The sequence below is a fragment of the Mobula birostris genome, chromosome 12, assembly GCF_030028105.1.
Source record: "Mobula birostris isolate sMobBir1 chromosome 12, sMobBir1.hap1, whole genome shotgun sequence".
Classification (NCBI taxonomy): Eukaryota; Metazoa; Chordata; class Chondrichthyes; order Myliobatiformes; family Myliobatidae; genus Mobula; species Mobula birostris.
Genome location: NC_092381.1, coordinates 43,042,009 through 43,063,446, shown reverse-complemented (window position 1 = coordinate 43,063,446; position 21,438 = coordinate 43,042,009). Strand labels below are relative to the sequence as shown.

At 39.5% G+C, this 21,438-nt stretch overlaps 1 protein-coding gene across 11 annotated transcripts in view; it reads right to left on the bottom strand.

The window, feature by feature from the left end:
- mast2 (microtubule associated serine/threonine kinase 2) overlaps positions 1 to 21,438 on the bottom strand; it is a 456,242-nt gene that overhangs the window by 125,173 nt on the left and 309,631 nt on the right. For 8 of the 11 annotated variants that reach the window (XM_072273698.1, XM_072273699.1, XM_072273701.1 and 5 more), the window contains 2 exons: positions 14,794 to 14,869; positions 4,687 to 4,707 (listed from right to left, as the gene is read on the bottom strand). In XM_072273698.1, the coding sequence (XP_072129799.1) occupies positions 4,687 to 4,707; positions 14,794 to 14,869 (97 nt within the window). Of the gene's footprint in view, positions 1 to 327; positions 367 to 4,686; positions 4,708 to 14,793; positions 14,870 to 21,438 lie in introns of those variants that run through there. The other 3 variants (XM_072273700.1, XM_072273702.1, XM_072273709.1) reach the window with 2 other exon arrangements.

The following is a 21,438-nucleotide window of genomic DNA, read 5'->3' as shown; positions in this document are numbered from 1 at the left end:
TAACAATGAATAAAATAAAGCAAAAGGGGATTCATTAATAGGAAGCAAAAAGGTTTTAAAATGCTTCATGTAAATAGTAGAGATTCAATGCTAAAATAATCTTCATATACACCCCTTTTGAAAGGGGATTATATAATCTCGAATTTTTTTTTAGATTAGATTATGAGGACACTCAGTCCTCCTTTATTGTCATTTAGAAATGCATGCATTAAAAAATGATACCATGTTCCTCCGGTATGATATCACAGAAACACAAGACAGACCAAGACTAAAACTGACAAAAACCACATAATTATAATATATAGTTACAACAGTGCAAAGCATTACCTTAATTTGATAAGAGCAGACCATGGGCACGGTAATAAAAAGTCTCAAAGTCCCGATAGCCCCAAGACCTCACGCAGACAGTAGAAGGGAGAAACTCTCCCTGCCATGAGCTTCCAGCACCGCAAACTTGCCAATGCAGCATCCTGGAAGCACCCGACCACAGTCCAACCCTGAGTCTGTCCGAAAACTTCGAGCCTCTGACCAGCCTTCCGACACCGAGCACCATCTCTGCCTAGCGCTTCCACCCCGGCCCCAGCCACCAAGCAATAGGCAAAGCTGAGGATTCGGGGCATTCCCCTCCGGAGATTTCAGATCACACAGTAGCAGTGGCAGCGAAGCAAGCATTTCAGAAGTTTCACCAGATGTTCCTCCGTGCTCTCACATCTGCCTCAATCAAATCAGAGTTGTGCACGGCCTCCTACTTGACAGATTACAGATATTCATCACCGGAGAGGCCGTGTGCGCTGCATCGCGCCGTCATCTTCCCCTCCTCCTTTTTAGTTCTAACATTGAGTTTGGTCAATGGAATTCAAGACTTAAACCTTATGCCAACAGAATGCCATCCAGAAGAAGGCTTCACTAATGTAAAACAGCCCAGTGAAAGAGCCTATAGGATTGTTTTTTCCAAAGGCAGTGACCACAAGAAAACAAGCAGTCTTGGCCAGCTTACTCAAGTCATTAGAATATATGCTAGAGCACAGAAGCAATGAGAACAACTTTTCACATCTATCCTTCCCAGCAAATTTCACAATACATGCTGATGATATTAAACTTCATCTTGATTCTGATTCTGATTCATATTGCCCTAAGGAAGGTTTCAGTTAAACGCAAAAGACAGACAGAAAAGGACAACAGTGAAGAGGTATAAGTTCTTGTTAATGGAGTTTATTATATCAGAGCGAATATGTTAGTTTGCACAGACAATTTGGAAACTACTGGTTGATAACTAATCAATATGCCTCTAATATGAAAAATACCTCGAAATGCCATTCAGAATAAAGCACTGGGTACAAACATAAAGGACAATAGAAATAATAGTTGTCCATTATGAAGTTTTAATTTCAGGTATAAAATGATCTGGCGGTCATGTACTAATAATTGGGAAGGATTAAAATATTTGCAGATTTTCTATTTTTTAAGCTGTATTACATAAGATACTATGGAAATCATATAACAGATCTGACTCTCAAAATGACTCCAGAAAAACTTCTGACTTCCAAATAGGAGAGTAAGTGAGTAACAATAGCATTCCTGGATTTAACATAATCAACCACACTCATATGGCTGAAAATGCTACTGTACCTCTGTCTATACTTCACATAAGATGTAAGGCCATCTCACACGCAAACCGGAAACTCTGGACCAAACTCGCATCACTAGGGGATGCTCGACAGCTGTGGCAGGGCTTGAATGCTACAACTCCTACAAAGTGAAACCAAGCGACATAGGTGACAACAAGGTTTCACTCCCAGAGGAGCTCAATGCCTTTTATGTTTGCTTTGCCTGTCATAACATGGAGGCACCTTCACGAACTCACCTAGCACCAATAATCCTGTGATTTCAGTCTCCGAAGCCAGTGACAGCATCCTTTGGGAAGGTGAACTACATTTAAAGTGGAGGTCGATAGGTTCTTGATTAGTAAGGGCATCCAAGGTTATGGAGATGGCGGGAGGATGGGGTTAAGTAGGATAGTAAGTCAGCCATGATGAAATAGCAGAGCAGCCTCAATGGGCTGAATGGCCTAATTCTGCTCCTATGTTTTATGGTCTTATAGCAGTTTCATTCTTTTCATCAATTCACGTGCCAGTACAGATAATTTTTTTGGTATCAACTCCAAAATTTTCCTTACTCTCCCAGGTACTGCAAAGGCATGGTTCATATTTATTTATGAACAGTTGCAGCAAGTGATGTGATTCTTTAAACAACCAGCGAGCTCAATCTCTCACAGGAGTTGAGGGAGAAATGTGTAGGTGACCATGTTCCATGTGGAATTTGAAGAAGGTCTTGAAACTTAAAAAGTCTGCTTTGTGACTATTAATAAAGCAGACATTTTGAATATAAAATAATAGTGTCTTGGAACGCAATTCCTAAATTCTGATAAAATTCTTTGAACATCAGATAATAAAAAGATTCAGAGATTTTGGTCAAAGCTTTTGCAAGGCCAGCCAATCAATGTTAGAATGCTGGTTACTTGAACATTTTCATGTTAAATATTGCTAATGTTGACATAGGGTCTCAGGCTACGTCCACACTACGCCAGATAATTTTGAAAACGCCAGTTGCGAGTAAAAACGATAGGCATCCACACTAAGCGTTTTTCGAAATATCTCTATCCACATTAGACGGATATTTGGGCGAATCTCCTACTGGGCATGCGCAGGACACACAGAAAACAAGCAAAGAGGAAGCGATATACTTGGTGCACGTTTGTCCAGTTACAGAGTAGGAAAACTTAAAAGGAATTGCTCTTGGCTCTCGCGCAGGAGGACTTAAAACTAAAAAAAAACAAATACTGGAGCGTATGGAGGCAACCGACAAGGAGTTCACAAACAGTATGACCCAGCCGATGACGAACGTTGAAAAACTCTGTTGCATTAATAAAGCACCTTGTTAAATGTATAAAACATGTCTGCGTGAGTGTTACCTTGTATTTCCATACAATGTTACATTAGGCTGTTACACATCTATTGTCAGAGAAGTACTTGCATAAATAGGTAAAGCACCTTCATACAAGCAAGGACAGAAAACAGGGCAAAGCGAGTAGACTTATTTATTCAGTCAGCTATGGGTCAAAGTATTTGGTGAACACATTTCTAACTCTTCTGGCTTCAGTCTCGTTGCCGCCTGTTCTGAAATTGTTAGGTTCTGCAAAGCGCAGAATCAAATATCGCTGTGATGATGGTACGCTCTAGTATCAATTCTTTGGCGACAATAAAGTAGTAACAATAAGAAGAAAAATAATAAGAAGAAAACAATGAAATGCCACGCTGTCGCTATCTGTTCCAGCACGTCATGACAGCGGTTTTAAAAAGCTCCGGTTACCCCATACACACTGCAACGGATATTAGGCATTTTCAGATTTATTCACTCTGGAGACCGTTTCTGAAAATCTCCGTTTTCGGGGCTGAAAACGCCGTTTCAGTGTGGACGGAAGGTCAAAATGAAGAGAAAAGGCTTCGTTTTCAAAATTATCCGGCGTAGTGTGGACGTAGCCTCAGGAGTAAAGGGACTAACAAAGCAGAATAGGGTGGGAACCACTGTCAAGGACAAGATGGGTCAAATGGCTTCCTTCTGTATTGGTAATTGATATGATTCAAATGCAAATCTTTACAATGTTATCCTGTAAAGGAAGAAAGTTATATTCAGGATTAGAATATCAAATAGTTAGTCTTTAATTATTTACAACTCTTAGTAAAACGTTCAAAAACAGCAGCATAACAAAAAGTGTCTGGGATCCTGGGGGGGAAAAAGATCAATAATTATTTTGAACAGTAACTTTTCGTCAGGAATCATGATGAAGGGTTTCAGCCCGAAAAATTCAACTGTTTATTCCCCTCTGTAAATGCTGCCTGACCTTCTGAGTTCCTCCAGCATTTTATAGGTGCTTCTTAAACTTCCCAGCGTCTGCAAGAATTCCTGCATTAATAATTATTTGCTCTATTAAGAAAAATGGAAGAACATTCAAATACAGCAAAAAGAAGAACATGTCCCAAAAACACCTTCATACTGTGGGGATAGAAGAAGGAAATACAAGAACTTTGTTGTTTGAAAACAAACAAGTTCTCAGATTTCGCTGGAAGCCTGCTCATTTAATGGCAATGAGACTCTATTATACCATGACATTATTTGTTTCAAATGAAAATTACTTAAAGCCAACAATAAATCAAAAACCTCATGAATAAAACTTGTCACAATTTTACAGAAGTATTAATAAGAAACATGAACAACAGTCTACCATTTTATAAGACAGAAAGACACAGAAATTAGTCAACAGTGGTTAATACTTCCATAACAAAAATATACAAGAACACTGAACAGACATTAATTTTGCATTAATCTAAACAGGTCAGCACAAGGAGGACAAAAGCAACTTGGTTTTCATTAACGTACACTTATTTACAGATCCAATGACTTCAACTGAGATTCCTCAAGAAGCTACATTATCCACAAAATACAACTTAAGTCTTCCATTTCCCAAAGAGTCAAGTATAGTTTGCGCATTATTCTGCATACACACACAACTAAAAGTGAAATACTGTTCACTATTGCATTTTCATGCAAAAAAGCACATGCAAACATGGAAATTGCAGCTGCAGAACATGCAATAAATATGACAGCAACACTTATATTGAGTGTTACCTGTCAGCTCTGTGACCATGGCTGCATCGAAAAAATAGAATTGCATTAATAGCTCGCAAAACAGCAGAATGTAATACAGTCAAGCAAGTTGATGTATTTATCAACATTTGTGATAAAGACAACTGAGACTTCTTTATTTCTCAGTATCTATAGACTTTTTTGCATTAGGTGCTCACGGCAATGAATTATTTCTAAGGAACACACAAGGTACATTTATTGTTTGTTTTTAAGATAGTCCAATTCATTTACAGTAGCCAAAGTAAACCATTGGCTCTATTGAAAAATTAAAAATTTTCAGTAAGATCCCTTTTCACATGGAATATCTGCTTGACCATATTTAAAATATTTTTTGATATATGAATACACAAATTGTTTTCAAATAATTTTTTGCATCACTGAGCAGAAATAAATAAGTTGATGACACAAACAGTGAACTATTTAAGTTTATACCATGTTTCACCCGATAAATGATCAATTACCTTTCCTCTTTTTTATTTTACATCATGTTCCTATTACTACCTCCTTCGTGACAAAGTGATCAGGGTTACAAAATGGTAATCTATAGCCCCAATATAATTAGACAATACTTAATGTTTTAGACTGCATTACTTAAGCAGAATTGGCAAATGGTATTTGCCATTACCAAGATGAGAGAGTTTTGAAACCAATACAAGAACTGCAGTGAAGTAATAACACCACAAGGGTAAAGATTGACTTGTGAAACATATGCATTAAGAAGGCAATGTAACTGAAACAACCCTTTAGTGCAGGCTTTTCTTTGCAGTACATATAAAAGATTCTCTAAGTTAGGTTCCATAATAATGGTTTTGTATCAAGGCTTCACTTATGTAGCAGCTTTAATGAAGTGAACTTCCTAACTTAGAACACTGAACACAGAATAGTACAGCATACTACAGGCCTTTTGGCCCACAATGTTGTGCCAACCCTCAAACCTGCCTCCCATATAACCCCCCACCCACGTTAACTTCCTCCATATACCTGTCTAGTAGTCTCTTAAACTTCACTAGCGTATCTGCCTCCACCACTGACTCAGGCAGTGCATTCCACGCATCAACCACTCTCTGAGTACAAAACCTTCCTCTAATATCCCCCTTGAACTTCCCACCCCTTACCTTAAAGCCATGTCCTCTTGTATTGAGCAGTGGTGCCCTGGGGAAGAGGTGCTGGCTGTCCACTCTATCTATTCCTCCTATTATCTTGTACACCTCTATCATGTCTCCTCTCACTCTCCTTCTCTCCAGAGAGTAAAGCCCTAGCTCCCTTAATCTCTGATCATAATGCATACTCTCTAAACCAGGTAGCATCCTGGTAAATCTCCTCTGTACCCTTTCCAATGCCTCCACATCCTTCCTATAGTCAGGCGACCAGAACTGGACACAGTACTCCAAGTGTGGCCTAGCCAGAGTTTTATAGAGCTGCATCATTACATCGCGACTCTTAAACTCTATCCCTCGACTTATGAAAGCTAACACCCCATAAGCTTTCTTAACTACCCTATCCACCTGTGAGGCAACTTTCAGGGATCTGTGGACATGTACCCCCGAGATCCCTCTGTTCCTCCACACTACCAAGTATCCTGCCATTTACTTTGTACTCTGCCTTGGAGTTTGTCCTTCCAAAGTGTACCACCTCACACTTCTCCGGGTTGAACTCCATCTGCCACTTCTCAGCCCACTTCTGCATCCTATCAATGTCTCTCTGCAATCTTCAACAATCCTCTACACTATCTACAACACCACTAACCTTTGTGTCGTCTGCAAACTTGCCAACCCACCCTTCTGCCACCAAATCCAGGTCATTAATAAAAATCACAAAAAGTAGAGGTCCCAGAACAGATCCTTGTGGGACACCACTAGTCACAATCCTCCAATCTGAATGTACTCCCTCCACCATGACCCTCTGCCTTCTGCAGGCAAGTCAATTCTGAATCCACCTGGCCAAACTTCCCTGGATCCCATGCCTTCTGACTTTCTGAATAAGCCTACCGTGTGGAACCTCGTCAAATGCCTTACTAAAATCCATACAGATCACATCTACTGCACTACCCTCATCTATATGCAATCTCCAATGATCAAAACAGATAATTTTTAAAAAATGAAGTAAGAGTGGGTGTAGCATAATTAAAGAGATATGTTTTGAAGAAGTCCTGACGAAGGGTCTCGGCCTGAAACGTCGACTGCACCTCTTCCTATAGATGCTGCTTGGCCTGCTGCGTTCACCAGCAACTTTGATGTGTGTTGCTTGATGTTTTGAGGAACTTTGTTCTTCAATGTACAAAACAATGTACAAAAGCCAGAAGTGAATATGATGCATAGAAGAGTACAGTAAGAACAAAGTACAATTAAAGGCAATGTTACAGAAATAAAGTAGATCAAAAAGTGGAGGATTTTCTAAACATGCATAGAATTCAAGGCTGAGAAATGAGGATGTGTCAGAGGTGGAGTGGTTGGGGAGCTGGTGAGGATATGCTGGCAGAAACGATTGAGAATAACCTGAGTTTCATCAAGTTTTAATTTAGGCACACAATTGTGGATGAAATCTTGTAACCTCAGACGAGATTATATTTTCTTTTTTCATTTGTGGTGTTGTTGTCATTGTGAGCATCAATTCCTTATCCCTATCCCTCCTTGAAAATGTGGTGGTGAACTATTGCAACTTTCTGGTGAATAATTCTCCTGGTGCTGTTGGGTAGACAGTTAGGTGCAGTTTTTAAAAACTGAAAGATTGGCAACCTAGATTAGGACTGCATATGTCTTGGAGTGAAATTTGCAGCTAGTACTCTCATCTTTCTTGATTAGCAGAGTTTGTGGCTTCTGGAGGTGTTGGTGCAGTAGTCTTGACAGCAGCTCGCACAGTGTTTTAAAGATGCCACAAATTGCTGCCAGAACATCAGCAGGCAAATTACTTTACATAAGATACCCAAAATAGTGCAGGGCTTTGTCAACATAAATGTCAATGAATAAATAGTTAGACCTGTTCTTTTGGTACATGATTTCTTTTCTTTGAATTTTTGTGTAGCAAATGTGACTTATTAGCCTATACTTGAGTGTTGGCCAACTCTTGCTACATGCAAGCACAAACAGCTTCATTTTCTGAGCAGCCGCACATGGAATTGGACATTGCAATCACTAAGAACAATGCACTCAGCTGACCTCATGATCTAAGCAAGATCTAAGTAAGGAAACAGCTGAAGATGGGCCAACGAACTAGGACACTCCCTGAAAGACTCCTGGGTGATGTTTCTGAACTAGAATGATTGAAGTTTTCCGTGAACTTTGATTGCCTTTTCTCAGACAAGGCTATCAACTTCATTTTAATTGAGGCCCGTAACCCCATATTTGATGACATGCTATCTTGTCGCCAAGGACAATCTTTCTCTCTTACCCCTGGAATCTAGCTCTTCGGTCCACATATGGACTAAGGCTATAACAAGGTCAGGAACTAAGTGAACTTGACAAAATTTTAATTTAGCATTGGTCAGCTAGTCATTAAAGACTAGGTGCTGCTTCATTAATCTCTGATCATAATCCATACTCTCTAAACCAGGCAGCATCCTGGTAAATCTTCTCTGTACCCTTTCCAACGCTTCCACATCCTTCCTATAGTGAGGAACAGATTGTGGTCTTCCGGTTAGGCAATACTTTCCATAACTTTGACAATTAAGAGTAGACTAAATGGAATCTTCCCTCTACAATTGCTTTGAGGTGGTAATTTTTAACAAGATCACCTTAGATACATTTATTTGCATAAGGTAGATTTGTGAGGATGAGGCCAAGTAGCTTCAGCCCTCTTTGGCAGACATTTCCTCAGAGTCTGATGAACCAGGTAGCACTTACATCGACAGCGATGAAATGATTTGAGAGGTTGGTTATGACTAGACTGAACTCTTGCCTCAGCAATGACCTCAACCCATTGCAATTTGCCTATCGCCACAATAGGTCAATGGCAGACACAATCTCAATAGCTCTCCACACGGCTTTAAACCACCTGGACAACACAAGCACCTATGTCAGGATGCTGTTCATCGACTATAGCTCAGCATTTAATACCATTATTCCTACAATCCTGATTGAGAAGTTGCAGAACCTGGGCCTCTGTACCTCCCTCTGCAATTGGATCCTCGACTTTCTAACCGGAAGACCACAATCTGTGCAGAAGACCACAATCTGTTCCTCACTATAGGAAGGATGTGAAAGCGTTGGAAAGGGTACAGAGGAGATTTACCAGGATGCTGCCTGGTTTAGAGAGTATGCATTATGATCAGAGATTAAGGGAGCTAGGGCTTTACTCTTTGGAGAGAAGGAGGATGAGTAGCGACATGATAGAGGTGTACAAGATAATAAGAGGAATAGATAGAATGGATAGCCAGTGCCTCTTCCCCAGGGCACCAATGCTCAATACAAGAGGACATGGCTTTAAGGTAAGGGGTGGGAAGTTCAAGGGAGATTTTAGAGGAAGGTTTTTTACTCAGAGAGTGGTCGGTGCGTGGAATGCACTGCCTGAGTCAGTGGTGGAGGCAGATACACTAGTGAAGTTTAAGAGACCACTAGACAGGTATATGGAGGAATTTAAGGTGGGGGGGTTATATGGGAGGCAGGGTTTGAGGGCCGGCACAACATTGTGGGCCAAAGGGCCTGTAATGTGCTGTACTATTCTATGTTCTATAACATATCCTCCTCGCTGACGATCAACACTGGCGCACCTCATGGGTGTGTCCTTAGCCCACTGCACTATTCTCTATATACACATGACTGTGTGGCTAGGCATAGCTCAAATACCAGCTATAAATTTGTCGATGATACAACCATTATCGGTAGAATCTCAGGTGGTGACGACTGTGCATACAGGAATGAGATATGCCAGCTAGTGGAGTGGTGCCGCAGCAACAACCTGGCACTCAACATGAGTAAGACGAAAGAGCAGACTGTGGGCTTCAGGAAGGGTAAGATGATGGAACACATACCAATCCTCATAGAGGGATCAGAAGTGAAGAGAGTGAGCAGCTTCAAGTTCCCGGGTGTCAAGATATCTGAGGATCTAAACTGGTCCCAACATATCGATGTAGTTATAAAAGAGGCAAGACAGTGGCTATACTTCATTAGGAATTTGAGAAGATTTGGCAGGTCAACAAATGCACCCAAAAACTTCTATAGCTGCACTGTGGAGAGCCTTCTGACAGGCTGCATCACTGCCTGGTGTGGAGGGGCTACTGCACAGGACCGAAAGAAGCTGCAGATGTTTGTAAATCTAGTCTGCTCCATCTAGGGTACTAGCCTATAAAAGTACCCAGGATATCTTTAGAGAGCGGTGTCTCAGAAAGGCAGCGTCCATTATTAAGGACCTCCACAACCCAGGGCATGCCCTTTTCTCATTGTTACTATCAAGTAGGAGGTACAGAAGCCTGAAGGCACACACTCAGCGATTCAGGAACAGCTTCTTCCCCTCCGCCACCCGATTCCTAAATGGACATTGAATCTTTGGACACTACCTCTCTTTTTTTAAAATATACAGTATTTCTGTTTTTGCATGATTTTTAAAAATCTATTCAATATACATAATTGATTTACTTGTTTATTATTATTATTTTATTTTATTTATTATTATTTTGTTTTCTCTGCTAAATGTATTGCAATGAACTGCTGCTGTTAAGTTAACAAATTTCATGTCACATGCCCGTGATAATAAACCTGATCCTGACTCTGACTTAATTTGTGATGGTTCCATTCTTCATTGTGGATACTAAAATTGCCCAACCAAGAATATTTTATGTCTTTGCCTCTTTCTCGGTGCATCTGACAAGTTGTGCTCAATGTGCAGGAGCACAGACTCATCAGCTGGAGGTGCTACTTGACATAAGGCTCCCTTGACCAAGTTTGATCTGACGTCACAAGACTTAACAGAGACATAAGAAATTCAGCAAGTACTGGAAATTAGTGTGTCAGCCCAAAACCTCCACTGCTCATTTCCCCTTTATATGCTGCCCGATCTGCTGAGCTCCATCAGCATTCTGTGTGAATTGCAATTAGACTTAATGGAGTTTGGAGTTAACATTAAGGCCACTGGGCTCCAAATTCTGCTTGTCAGTAGTATAGAGGACAAAGGAGCAAATAGCATATTTTAAAGATGTATAAGCTACCTAGGACAAAAGATATAAATTTGGATTTAATTTGAAGATAAAATATTTTTCAATCCTCAAATTTATTTGTCCGAACAAGATATTAAACTTACAAATAAACTCAGAGCTGGAAAATACTCAGTTGGGAGAGTGGTTGAGAATACCAAGTGTGATGGAAAGGAAGAAACTGAAGTTAAGATGACAAAACTCTCACAACATAAATAATCATAAAATGCATTCTGCAAATACAAGTCATTCTTTGGTCAGGAGAAAGAAATGTTGTTTTATTTCTCCCGTTAAGTACAGAAGCAGTAAAGAAACTGCACTGTCTCACCTATTAATGGTTTTTCGATGCACAATAGACACTGAATCAGATATCTTTGAGGCCATTGGCCTAGAGTTGTATCAGATAAGCACTTGAACCACAAGACATCAGAAAATAATTATCTGTAGTCAATACAGAAGCTATTTTTCTTCTATCATCATGCTGTAGGACCTCATAAGTGTTTGACTCATTTTTAAATGTCTGTCGAGCAACTTTAAATAAAGAATATCTGCTGCAGGTATTGTAATTGCCGATATTTCGGTAATGAATAAAAGCAACTTACAAACATTTCTGACAGTTTTCACTAAGCAGTGCAGTGTAAATAACACGTTATGTCTCCCACAGACTTGTTGTAAGCCTTTCAATCAGGTTTTTCTTAAATATTTCAGCTGTTGACTGAAAGTTATAGTGGTACCTATAGAAGCAAAGGGTAGAAACTAGCCTACTATAGTGGAAAGGCCAAAAGTATGATTCGGTTTGATTTTTATTTTTTAAATTTTTTATTATTTGTGTTTTTTTGTAACATATCAGGAGAATCAAATCCTAATTATGACAAAATTTGCAAAGATGGATATTTCAAATTCAAAACTCTCTCACCTGTGTTAAGATGGTTAGTAGGTTTCTTGTCATACCCTGCATAGAGAACTATGTATAACCCCAAATAATCCTTTAAAAATGTAAACTAATTGTTGCCTTCTCTTGCCCACAGGAATTGAGATGATGAGTAGAAAGAATACAACTTAAAAAAATGGAATAGCATGCACAAACCCGAGAGAGTTTCTGTCCAATACGGCTATTACTTCTAGGACTGCTAGAGCTTTCAACACAGAGATGTTATCTCATCAGATTATCAGTGGATGTGGATCAAAGGCAAGAAATAGAGCAAAGGCAAAAATTAGACATGATTTCATTTTTAACGTAGCAGGTCGAAGGAATTAAATGCTTAACATCTGAAAGCAAAATCAATTTCTGTAAGAACCTTTGTATCTACGATGCTTCAGTTTTGCTCGTCAGTTCTTAGTTCCATCGCAACTGAATTTAGATAAAACTGACTAACTTTTCATTTTATTTGCTTATATTTTTTATTCAAATTATAAGCTTGCATCTTACCAATACTCCAATTGAAGATAATCTTGTAAAAGATTTCTGTATATCATGATTGCAAAACCCACCAAAACAATTCCAGTCAATGACTCCACTATCAATTCTGAAACGTCCCAGTATTCCACCAAATCACACTCTCTGATATTTTCCCTTTCTTTTCAACTCTTAACTTCACCACGCTGTGATGAAAGGTCAATAATTCAAAACCTTCACCATTCTCTGATCAAATATTTTCTGACCCAGTAAGTATTGCCAGCAATTTCTGTTTTTATTTTAGAATTGTAATTTCTGCAATGTAACACTTTTGAGAAGGAATAGATTTGAGTAAGATAACATTGAAGCTTTCAAATTAAAGAGATACAATTATATAAAAACCTGAGAGAACTGTAATTTTGAAGTCCTTGGGCCACAAATGTATAAAGTACTTTGACATGACACTTAGTTTTTGCACTTCTCAGCTGTTGTACAGATTATTGGAACAATGTAATATTGGTAAAGAGATGAATTCAGGAGAAAAAGAATAATGGAGTCTGAAACTCACTGACTGAAAGGCTGATGGAGGTTGAAAACCATATTTATATTTCAAAAGAACCTGAATGAGCACTTAAAGATTACCCTGACAGATGGAAAATTGGACTAAGGTAAAATAGCTTTACTTATGGCAGGATTGGACATAATTGTTTGAATGTCCATAATAAAATAGTAAATGATAAGATAGACCATAGTCAGCATGCTTTCCTTGCCTGACAAGTCTGTTGGAATTCTTCAAAGAAATAATAAGCAGGAAGACAAAAGAGAATCAGTTGATGTGTGTACTTGGATTTTCATAAGGTCTTTGACAAGGTGCCACAGATGAGAAACATAGAAACATAGAAAATAGGTGCAGGAGCAGGCCATTCGGCCCCTCGAGCCTGCACCGCCATTCAGTATGATCATGGCTGTTTAACAAGCTACGAGCACATGGCATTACAGTAAAGAGCTTCTTCTGACTGGCTGCCAGTGACTAGTGGTGTTCCAGCAGAGGTCTGTATTGGGACCGATTCTTTTTACTTTATATATCAATGATTTGGATGATGGACTTGACAGTTTTGCTGCGAAGTTTGCAGAATATCTGAAGATAGAAGGAGTGGCAGGTAGTTTTGAGAAAGTAGAAAGGCTCCAGAAGAGCTTAGATAGACTAGGAGTATGGGTAAAGAAATGGTAGATGGAAAACACTGTTGGGAAGTGTATGGTCATGCTCTTTGGCAGAAGAAATGAAAGGGTTTACCATTTTCTGAATGGAGAGAAAATACATAAAAACAGAGACGCAAGGGATTTGGGAGTCCTTGTGCACGATTCCCTAAAGGATAATTTGCAGGTTGAGTCTGTGGTGAAGAAGGCAAATGCAATGTTAGCATTCATTTCAAAGGACTAGAATATAAAAGCAAGGATATACTGTTGAGATTTTATAAAGCACTAGTGAGGTCTCACTTGGAGTTTTGAGAGCAGGTTTGGACCCCTTAGCTTATAAAGTATGTGCTGAAACTGGAGAGGGTTCAATTGAGGTTCATGAAAAAGATTCCAGGATTGAATGGCTTGCCATATGAAGATTGTTTGATTGCTCTGGGACTGTGTTCACTAGAATTCAGAAGAATGAAGATTGACTTCATTTAAACCTATCAAATGGGGAAAGGCCTAGATAGAGTGGATATGAAGATGTTTCCTGTGGTGGGAGGGTCTAAGATCAGAGGACACAGCCTCAGAGTAGAGGGGCATTATTTCAGAACTGAAATTAGGAGAATTTCTTTAGCCAGAGAGTGGCAAATCTGCGAAATTGTTTGCCACAGGCAGCTGTGGAGGCCAAGTCTTTATGTATATTTAGGGTACAGTTTGATAGATTTTTGATTGGCCGAACGTGAAGGGATACGGGGAGAAGGCAGGAGATTGGGGCTAAGAGGAAAATTTGGATCAGCCATGATGAAATGACGGAGCACACTTGATGGGCCAATTGGCCTAACTCTGCTCCTATATCTTATGATCTTATAAATGTCTAAGATTCTATGTTTCTATATCCACTAAGGATACACTATATCTCCTACTTTATGGCCTGGAATGAATTTTAAACATAAATATGAACTCTGTTGTGGTATTCATCCGTATGTGAGGTTCCAGAAGTACTAGATAATATGATTGTTATAATATTACCATTAGGTGACAAAAGACTAGACAACATGACTTTCTGTTTCTACCTTCAGTAGATTTATTATATTATTTTCAACAATGGCACGTTATGTACTAATTGATTGCAAATGTTAAAAGATGCATTTGGTGAGTGTGTGTGTAAATATGTATGTATGTATGTGTGTGTATATATTCTTACAAAACATCCGCATGACACACACATACGTATAAATATACACACACATATTCCCCCCCCCCCCACCGTATATGTACCATATGTATCATTCATCTGGTTAATTCCACATGCATCTGTTAAAATTTCATGCAACACCCAGAAAACTGTTCATGCAATTCCAGTTTAAAATGAAGCAACAAATCTTACCTTCTTGCTGGTATGAATGAAAAATGAGCTGCTGCATTGGGAGAAAAATTCCTTGGACTGTCGAGGGGACTGCCACCTGCGGGTAAATTGAGAATGCAAAGAGTGAAATTTCACCCAGTTTGAAATACTACATGAATATGTGTTCCCAAATGATTTGATCCATAGGGTCAATGAACCAGATCAAAACCATTTATGGTTCAATTTCCTAACCGTATGAGGATAACTGGTTTCACCTCAGTTAGTAGAGTTAGATATAAGCATGCCTCAGTGCCCTTTTGTCTCTTTGTTAGGATAGGAAAATCCACTGTTCATAGAACACTAAAAATTATAAAAATCAGAAATTCTGCAGATGCTGGAAACCCAAAGCAATACACACAAAATGCTGGAGGAATTCAGAAAATTAGGCAGCATCTATGGAAATGAATAAGCAGTCGACATTTTGGGATGAGACCCTTCTTCAGGACTGGGAAGGAAGGGGGAAAACACCAGAATAAAATGCCGGGGGTGGGGTGGGGGAGGAGGATAGCTAGAAGGCGACAGGTGAAGCCATGTGGACAGGAGAGGTAAAGGGCTAGAGAGGAAAGCATTTGATAACAGAAAAGACAGAAGACCATAGAAGAAAGGGAAGGAGGAGGCGACCCAGGGGAGGAGAAGGCAACCCAGGGGAGGTGATAGGAAGGTGAGAAGAGATAAGAGGCCAGAGTGGGAAATCAAAGAGGAGAGGGAGAGTTTTTTTTTAACCAGAAGGAGAGATCAATATACATGCCATCAGGTTGGAGGCTACCCAGACAGAATACAAGGTGTTGCTCCTCCACTCTGAGGGTGACCTCACTGTAGCACAAGAAGCAGTCATGGACCGACATGTCGGAAAAGGAAAGAGAATCAAAATTAAAATGTTTGACACCAGGAAGTTCCACTTTTGGCATATGGAGCAGAGGTGCTTGACAAAGCGGTCCCCCAGTTTACATTGGGAGCAATGGATACAACAGACAGCCCCGGAAGATTCACATGTGAAGTGATGCCTCACCTGAAAGGACTGTTTGAGGCCTTGAACTGAGTTGAGTGGGATGGTGAATGAGCAGGTGTAACACTTGGGCTGCTTGCAGGGATAAGTGCCAGGAGGGAGATTAGTGAGGAAGGGCAAAGGGACAAGGAAATCACAGACAGAGCAATATCCCTGCAGAAAGAGGAGAGTGCGAGGGTGGGGGGAGGGAAGTAATGATATGCTTGGTGGTAAGATCCCTTTGGAGGTGGTGGAAGTTGTGGAGAATGATCTGTTGTATACAAAATAGTTATCCTGTATTTTCCACAGGAATTGCTTGCATGAAAATATTAGTTTAAGATTAACATTTATGAGTATCAATCAAAGATATAATCTGTTAAGAATGATGCTCTACACCAATCACAATCTTCAGGGAGAACGTTAGCCAGTAAACTAAAAGAAATTTGAAAACAATAATTATTATTAAGAGACCTATGTAGAATCAACAAAACGTCTAGCATAAATTTGACATGACAATGCCCACATGAAGGCAAAATAAATTTACTCTGGAAGGTAATTTGGCAAGATAATCATAATCATAAATCAATATTCTGCAATTTTTAAAAAGTGGACAATTCTTGTAGCAATAATAAAGGAAAGAAAGGGCACCCAAAAGTCTTATACTTCATGAGTGACTTGACCCTGTTCATTCCTTAGCAAATCAACTGTTTGTAAATGTTATCGAACAGCACTCATGAAGATACAAATTAAATCATACACACTAAATCAAGCTTTTTTTTAAAATCGGCAATATATTATTGAAAAATATAAAGATATAAATGTTGATTTTAATGGGAATACAATTGTTTATGAAAACAGTCCCCATCTTTTTCATTGAAGCATTAGAAATTCTAATTCTATGCAGTACCTACAGCCCATGACAAAATGGAAAGTGCAGTTTGTATGGATTCAATTATGCAACTCAAAATTTCTCAAAATAGATGTTTTGCTATCAATTAAATTAACCTTATGGATAAATTTGATCAACTTAATCGATTTGGATGCCAATTCAGAAATGTGTAGGTTTTATTTGCTTTTATTTAAAAGCTTACATCAATGTAGACCAGCGGTCCCCAACCACCGGGCCGCAGAGCATGCGCTACCGGGCCGCGAGGAAACGATATGATTTGGCGATAGGAGTCAGCTGCACCTTTCCTCATTCCCTATCACGCCCACTGTTGAGCCATTACGCATGCCAGGTCATTACCCGCGCGTCATCCATTTCAGCGCGGGAAGGAGACTGACTCCTTGAGCTTGCAAATGACGGTGAGCTGGAAAGTATGTTTGACATAACATCTCTGCTGGCATTCTGGATCAAAGTCGAGGCTAAAAATCCTGAGAAAGCCACAAAAGCACTGAAAACATTACTTTCATTTCCAATGTATCTCTGCAATGAATGCAACGAAAACTAAATTGCAGAATAGACTGGACACAAGGAACCCCCTTTGAGTATCACTGTCTCCCGTCACTCCTCGATGGGACAGTCTCGTTGCAGGGAAACAAGTGCAGGGCTTCCACTGATTCAGCGATATTGGTGTGTTGCAATGATTTTATATGTTCATACGGGGAGAATATGTGCTGCGCGTTTAATATCCAAACGTTACTTAAAATGTTATGATGCTATTGACTTATATAACCATTATAACAATTACAGCACAGAAACAGGCCATCTCTGCCCTTCTAGTCCGTGCCGAACGCTACTCTCACCTAGTCCCTGACCTGCACTCAGCCCATAACCCTCCATTTCTTTCCTGCCCATATATAGCTATCCAATTTTTCTTTAAATGATAATATCGAACCTGCCTCTACCACTTCTACTGGAAGTTCGTTTAACACTTACTTCAAGCTCCCCTGATAATTGACTTATCACTATATTCATATATAAATATGTGTTTAATATTAAATTCGTTAGATAATCCCTTTTAGAAAGGAAATTGAGTGTATTAGCCACTTATCACCGATATTCCAGTCGTGATTAACACACCCCTCCACTCCCGGGAACAGAATCGCCAAAAACGATTTGTAGAAAAAAATCGTACACGCATGCGTACTGGTGCCCGCGCAAGGCTTCATGGTCATTGTAGTCTTTCTCGGGGTAAACCCAGCATATTTGACCGCTACTCTTGTCCGTTGGCAACCCTACCACCACCCCCGGTCGGCCGGTCCGCAAGAATATTGTCAGTAATAAACCGGTCCGCAGTGCGAGAAAGGTTGGGGACCCCTGATGTAGACATTTACTGAAATGCCAAGAGTGTACACATAAGTATCAGTAGTTTCAAAAAAGCCGCTACGTGGTAGTGCAACAGTATTAACATGTTCAGATTACATCATTAATTTATATTCATTCAGATACAGCAAGGAATAGGCCCTTCCAGCCCTTCCAGCTGCACTGTCTAGTAACCCCTGGTTTAATCTTAGCCTAACCACAGGACAATTTACAATGACCAATTGACTTACTAACCAGTAAGTCATTGGACTGTGGAAGGAAACAAAAGCACCCAGAGAAAACCCAAGCATTCCAGAGGGAGGATGTACAGACTCCTTACAGAGAGAACATAGAACAGTACAGCACAGTGCAGGTCCTTCGGCCCACAATGTTGTGCCGACCCTCAAACCCTGCCTCCCATATAACCCCCCACCTTAAATTACTCCATATACCGGTCTAGATGATGTTGGAATAGAACTCCAAACTCCGATACCCTGAGCTGTAACACAGTTACGCTAACCACTACGCCACCGTGGTGCTCAACACTTTCAACCCATATCCTTAGCTCCAAAATGCTCAACTATGTAACACCTCATCACACAAGGAATGCCAAGTATAAGCATCAACAGAGCTCACAGATTCTGCTTGGGGTCTGCATCATGAAGTACGTTAAAAGGCGACCTAGATTGCAGGGAGGACACATCATATGGAGCAGTGATGATGTGTTTTCAAATAAACACACTAGATAATTGATCAATGTGACTCAAGGACAGAGTTATCAGCAGTCCCAGACTGAAGTAATCAGTCTGTTTTTCTGATTGGCTGAAAACATTTGTTATTTTCAGCAAAAAAAAAATTCAGCCAAACCTTTCCATCAAATTACACGACTTGCATGATAAAACCTATCTCTACAGTTCCCAGATTTCATATAAAATGTAGAGAGGTTTGCAAGTTTCAATGTTTTTGAAGAACAGAAATACCACTATCTTGTTTGATTTCAGATGAGACTTCAGAAGTAAAACTAGTAAAGGTAATAGCTGAGTAACCATAAACATAAGAGATTCTGCAGTTGCTGGAAAACCAGAGCAACACAAGCAGAATGCTGGAGGAACTCAGCAGGTCAGGCAGCATCCGTGGAGAGGAACAAAAATGAATAAATGTTTAGGAACAACGACTGTTTACTCATTTCCACATAAGCTGCCTGACCTGCTGAGTTCATCCAGCAATTTGTGTGTGCAGCTTTGTAGCCACCTGTTCTTCAAATTGCCATCATGTTCTTCAAATTGCCATCATCACTATCCTTAAAGAAAGCTAGAAAATGAAAATAGCAAATGATGGACTTATTAATTTAACATTTGTCATGGGAAACTTTTCAAGACAAAATCAACTGATTGGAAAGAGCCAGCAGTTGCCTAGCATAAGCAGTGGAAGAGCAACCAACTTTCAAAATGCCAACTTGCCACTTCGCTAGTTCCTACTACTTGATCTTTGACAAAGTCAGCAATTCTCACATTGGCATCATAAGTCATTTCACTCCACAGAATTGCAGAAACAAGTCAGAATTGCTCAAAAACAAGTTAGAGTATATCATGTTTCACTCACTTGTATGACTTTTTTTTAAAAATCAATGGTATTCAGATGAAAGAGCTGATTGTGGACTTCAGGAAGAGTAAGACAAGGGAACACAATCCTCGGAGGGATCAGAAGTGGAAAGAGTAAGCAATTTCAAGTTCCTGGGTGTCAAAATCTCTGAGAATTTAACCTGGTCCCAACATATCGATGCAGCTACAAACAAAGCAAGACAGCAGCTATATTTCATTAGAAGCTTGAAGAGATTTGGTTTGTCACCTAAGACACTCAAAAGTTTCTATAGATGTACCGCAGAGAGCACTCTGACAGGCTGCTTCACTGTCTGGTATGGAGGAGGGGCTCAGCATTGCACAGAATCGAAAGCAGCTGCAGAAAGTTTTAAAATTAGTCATCTCCATCTTGAGTACTGGCCTTCGTAGTATCCAAGACATCTTCAAGGAGCAGTACCGCGAAAGGCGGCATCCATAATTAAGGATCCACATCACTCAGGGAATGCCCTCTTCTCATTGTTACTGTCGGGTAATATACATTTTAACATATATTATTTATGTTTTTGCATTATTTTTTATCTATTCAAAATATATATATACACATACACACTCTATACTAACTGCAATTAATTTACTTGTGTATTATTTTTTTTCTTACTGTATTACCATGTGTTGCATTGAACTGCTGCTGCTAAGTTAGCAAATTTTACGATACATGCCAGTGATAGCAAATCCAAATCTGACTTTGGTGGAGCAGTGTCACTCAATATTTTTATATGAATATGAACTTTCAGTAGATGCTGATAAGACTTGACAAAGGGTACAGTTAGCCAAAATGTAAGTGCATGCAAATTGTGTCAATGTCCAGATGTGAGCAGCAAATGGGTTGAGAGGAAGGAGACAGATCAGAAATTATAGATCGTTATATAAATCCTTCAAGGATCGATGTTTAGGCCACAGCTCTTTGCTCTATTTACTTATCTTGGTAATCTACAGATTTTGAGTCAAAAACTCAGGGGTAATTCTTGTGTTTCAAGCTGAATGCCTGATCAGGGGGGTCTTTCTTTTCCTTCTTCCTGATTTCTTTAACTTCTTGCCTCTGGAGTGCAGGACTCCTGAGAAACGTCTTCATCGAGCCATGAATTTTGCAGTATTTGCTTTTAAGCAGGGAGCACACACACTGAAGAACCAGGATGTAAAGAAAAGAAGATGGCAGGTGATGTCTCAAATACTACCCAAGCTTTTGGTAAGCACAATGTTTATGTGCCTGACCTGCTGAGTTCCTCCAGTGTTTTATGTCTTGCTCCAGATTCTAGAATCTCTGGTGACTTCTGTCTCCAATGTGTTTATGTATTTTTTGGTCAGTGGACCTGCATTTTACTCAAGAAAATTTAAAAATAACAAAAGAAAATTTGAGTGTCAGAATTAGAAAAATTGAACTGGAAAGATTTTTCTCTCCTTTACAAATTATATCCCCAATTGTTATTTTTCAACATTTATATGTTAAAAGAATGACAAGTTCGGACTGTAGCAGTGAAGGAATGATTTTTGAAGGTGCATCATCTCTACTTTGAAACTGATCATTATTACAAAAGCCAAAAAGTGAATTTATTGAACTATTTTTCAAACAAATATTATTAGGAACCAATATTATATTTTATTAAAAGACATGCCCTAGACTACAGTATAACTCACATCTATTCTCTTATTAGGAAAGATCCATTGTTATTATACAAAAGAACCCATAATAACAGTGACAAAGCAGCTTATTTTCAGCACTGTTCTTCCCACATGGCTCTACCGTATGTTTATTACAC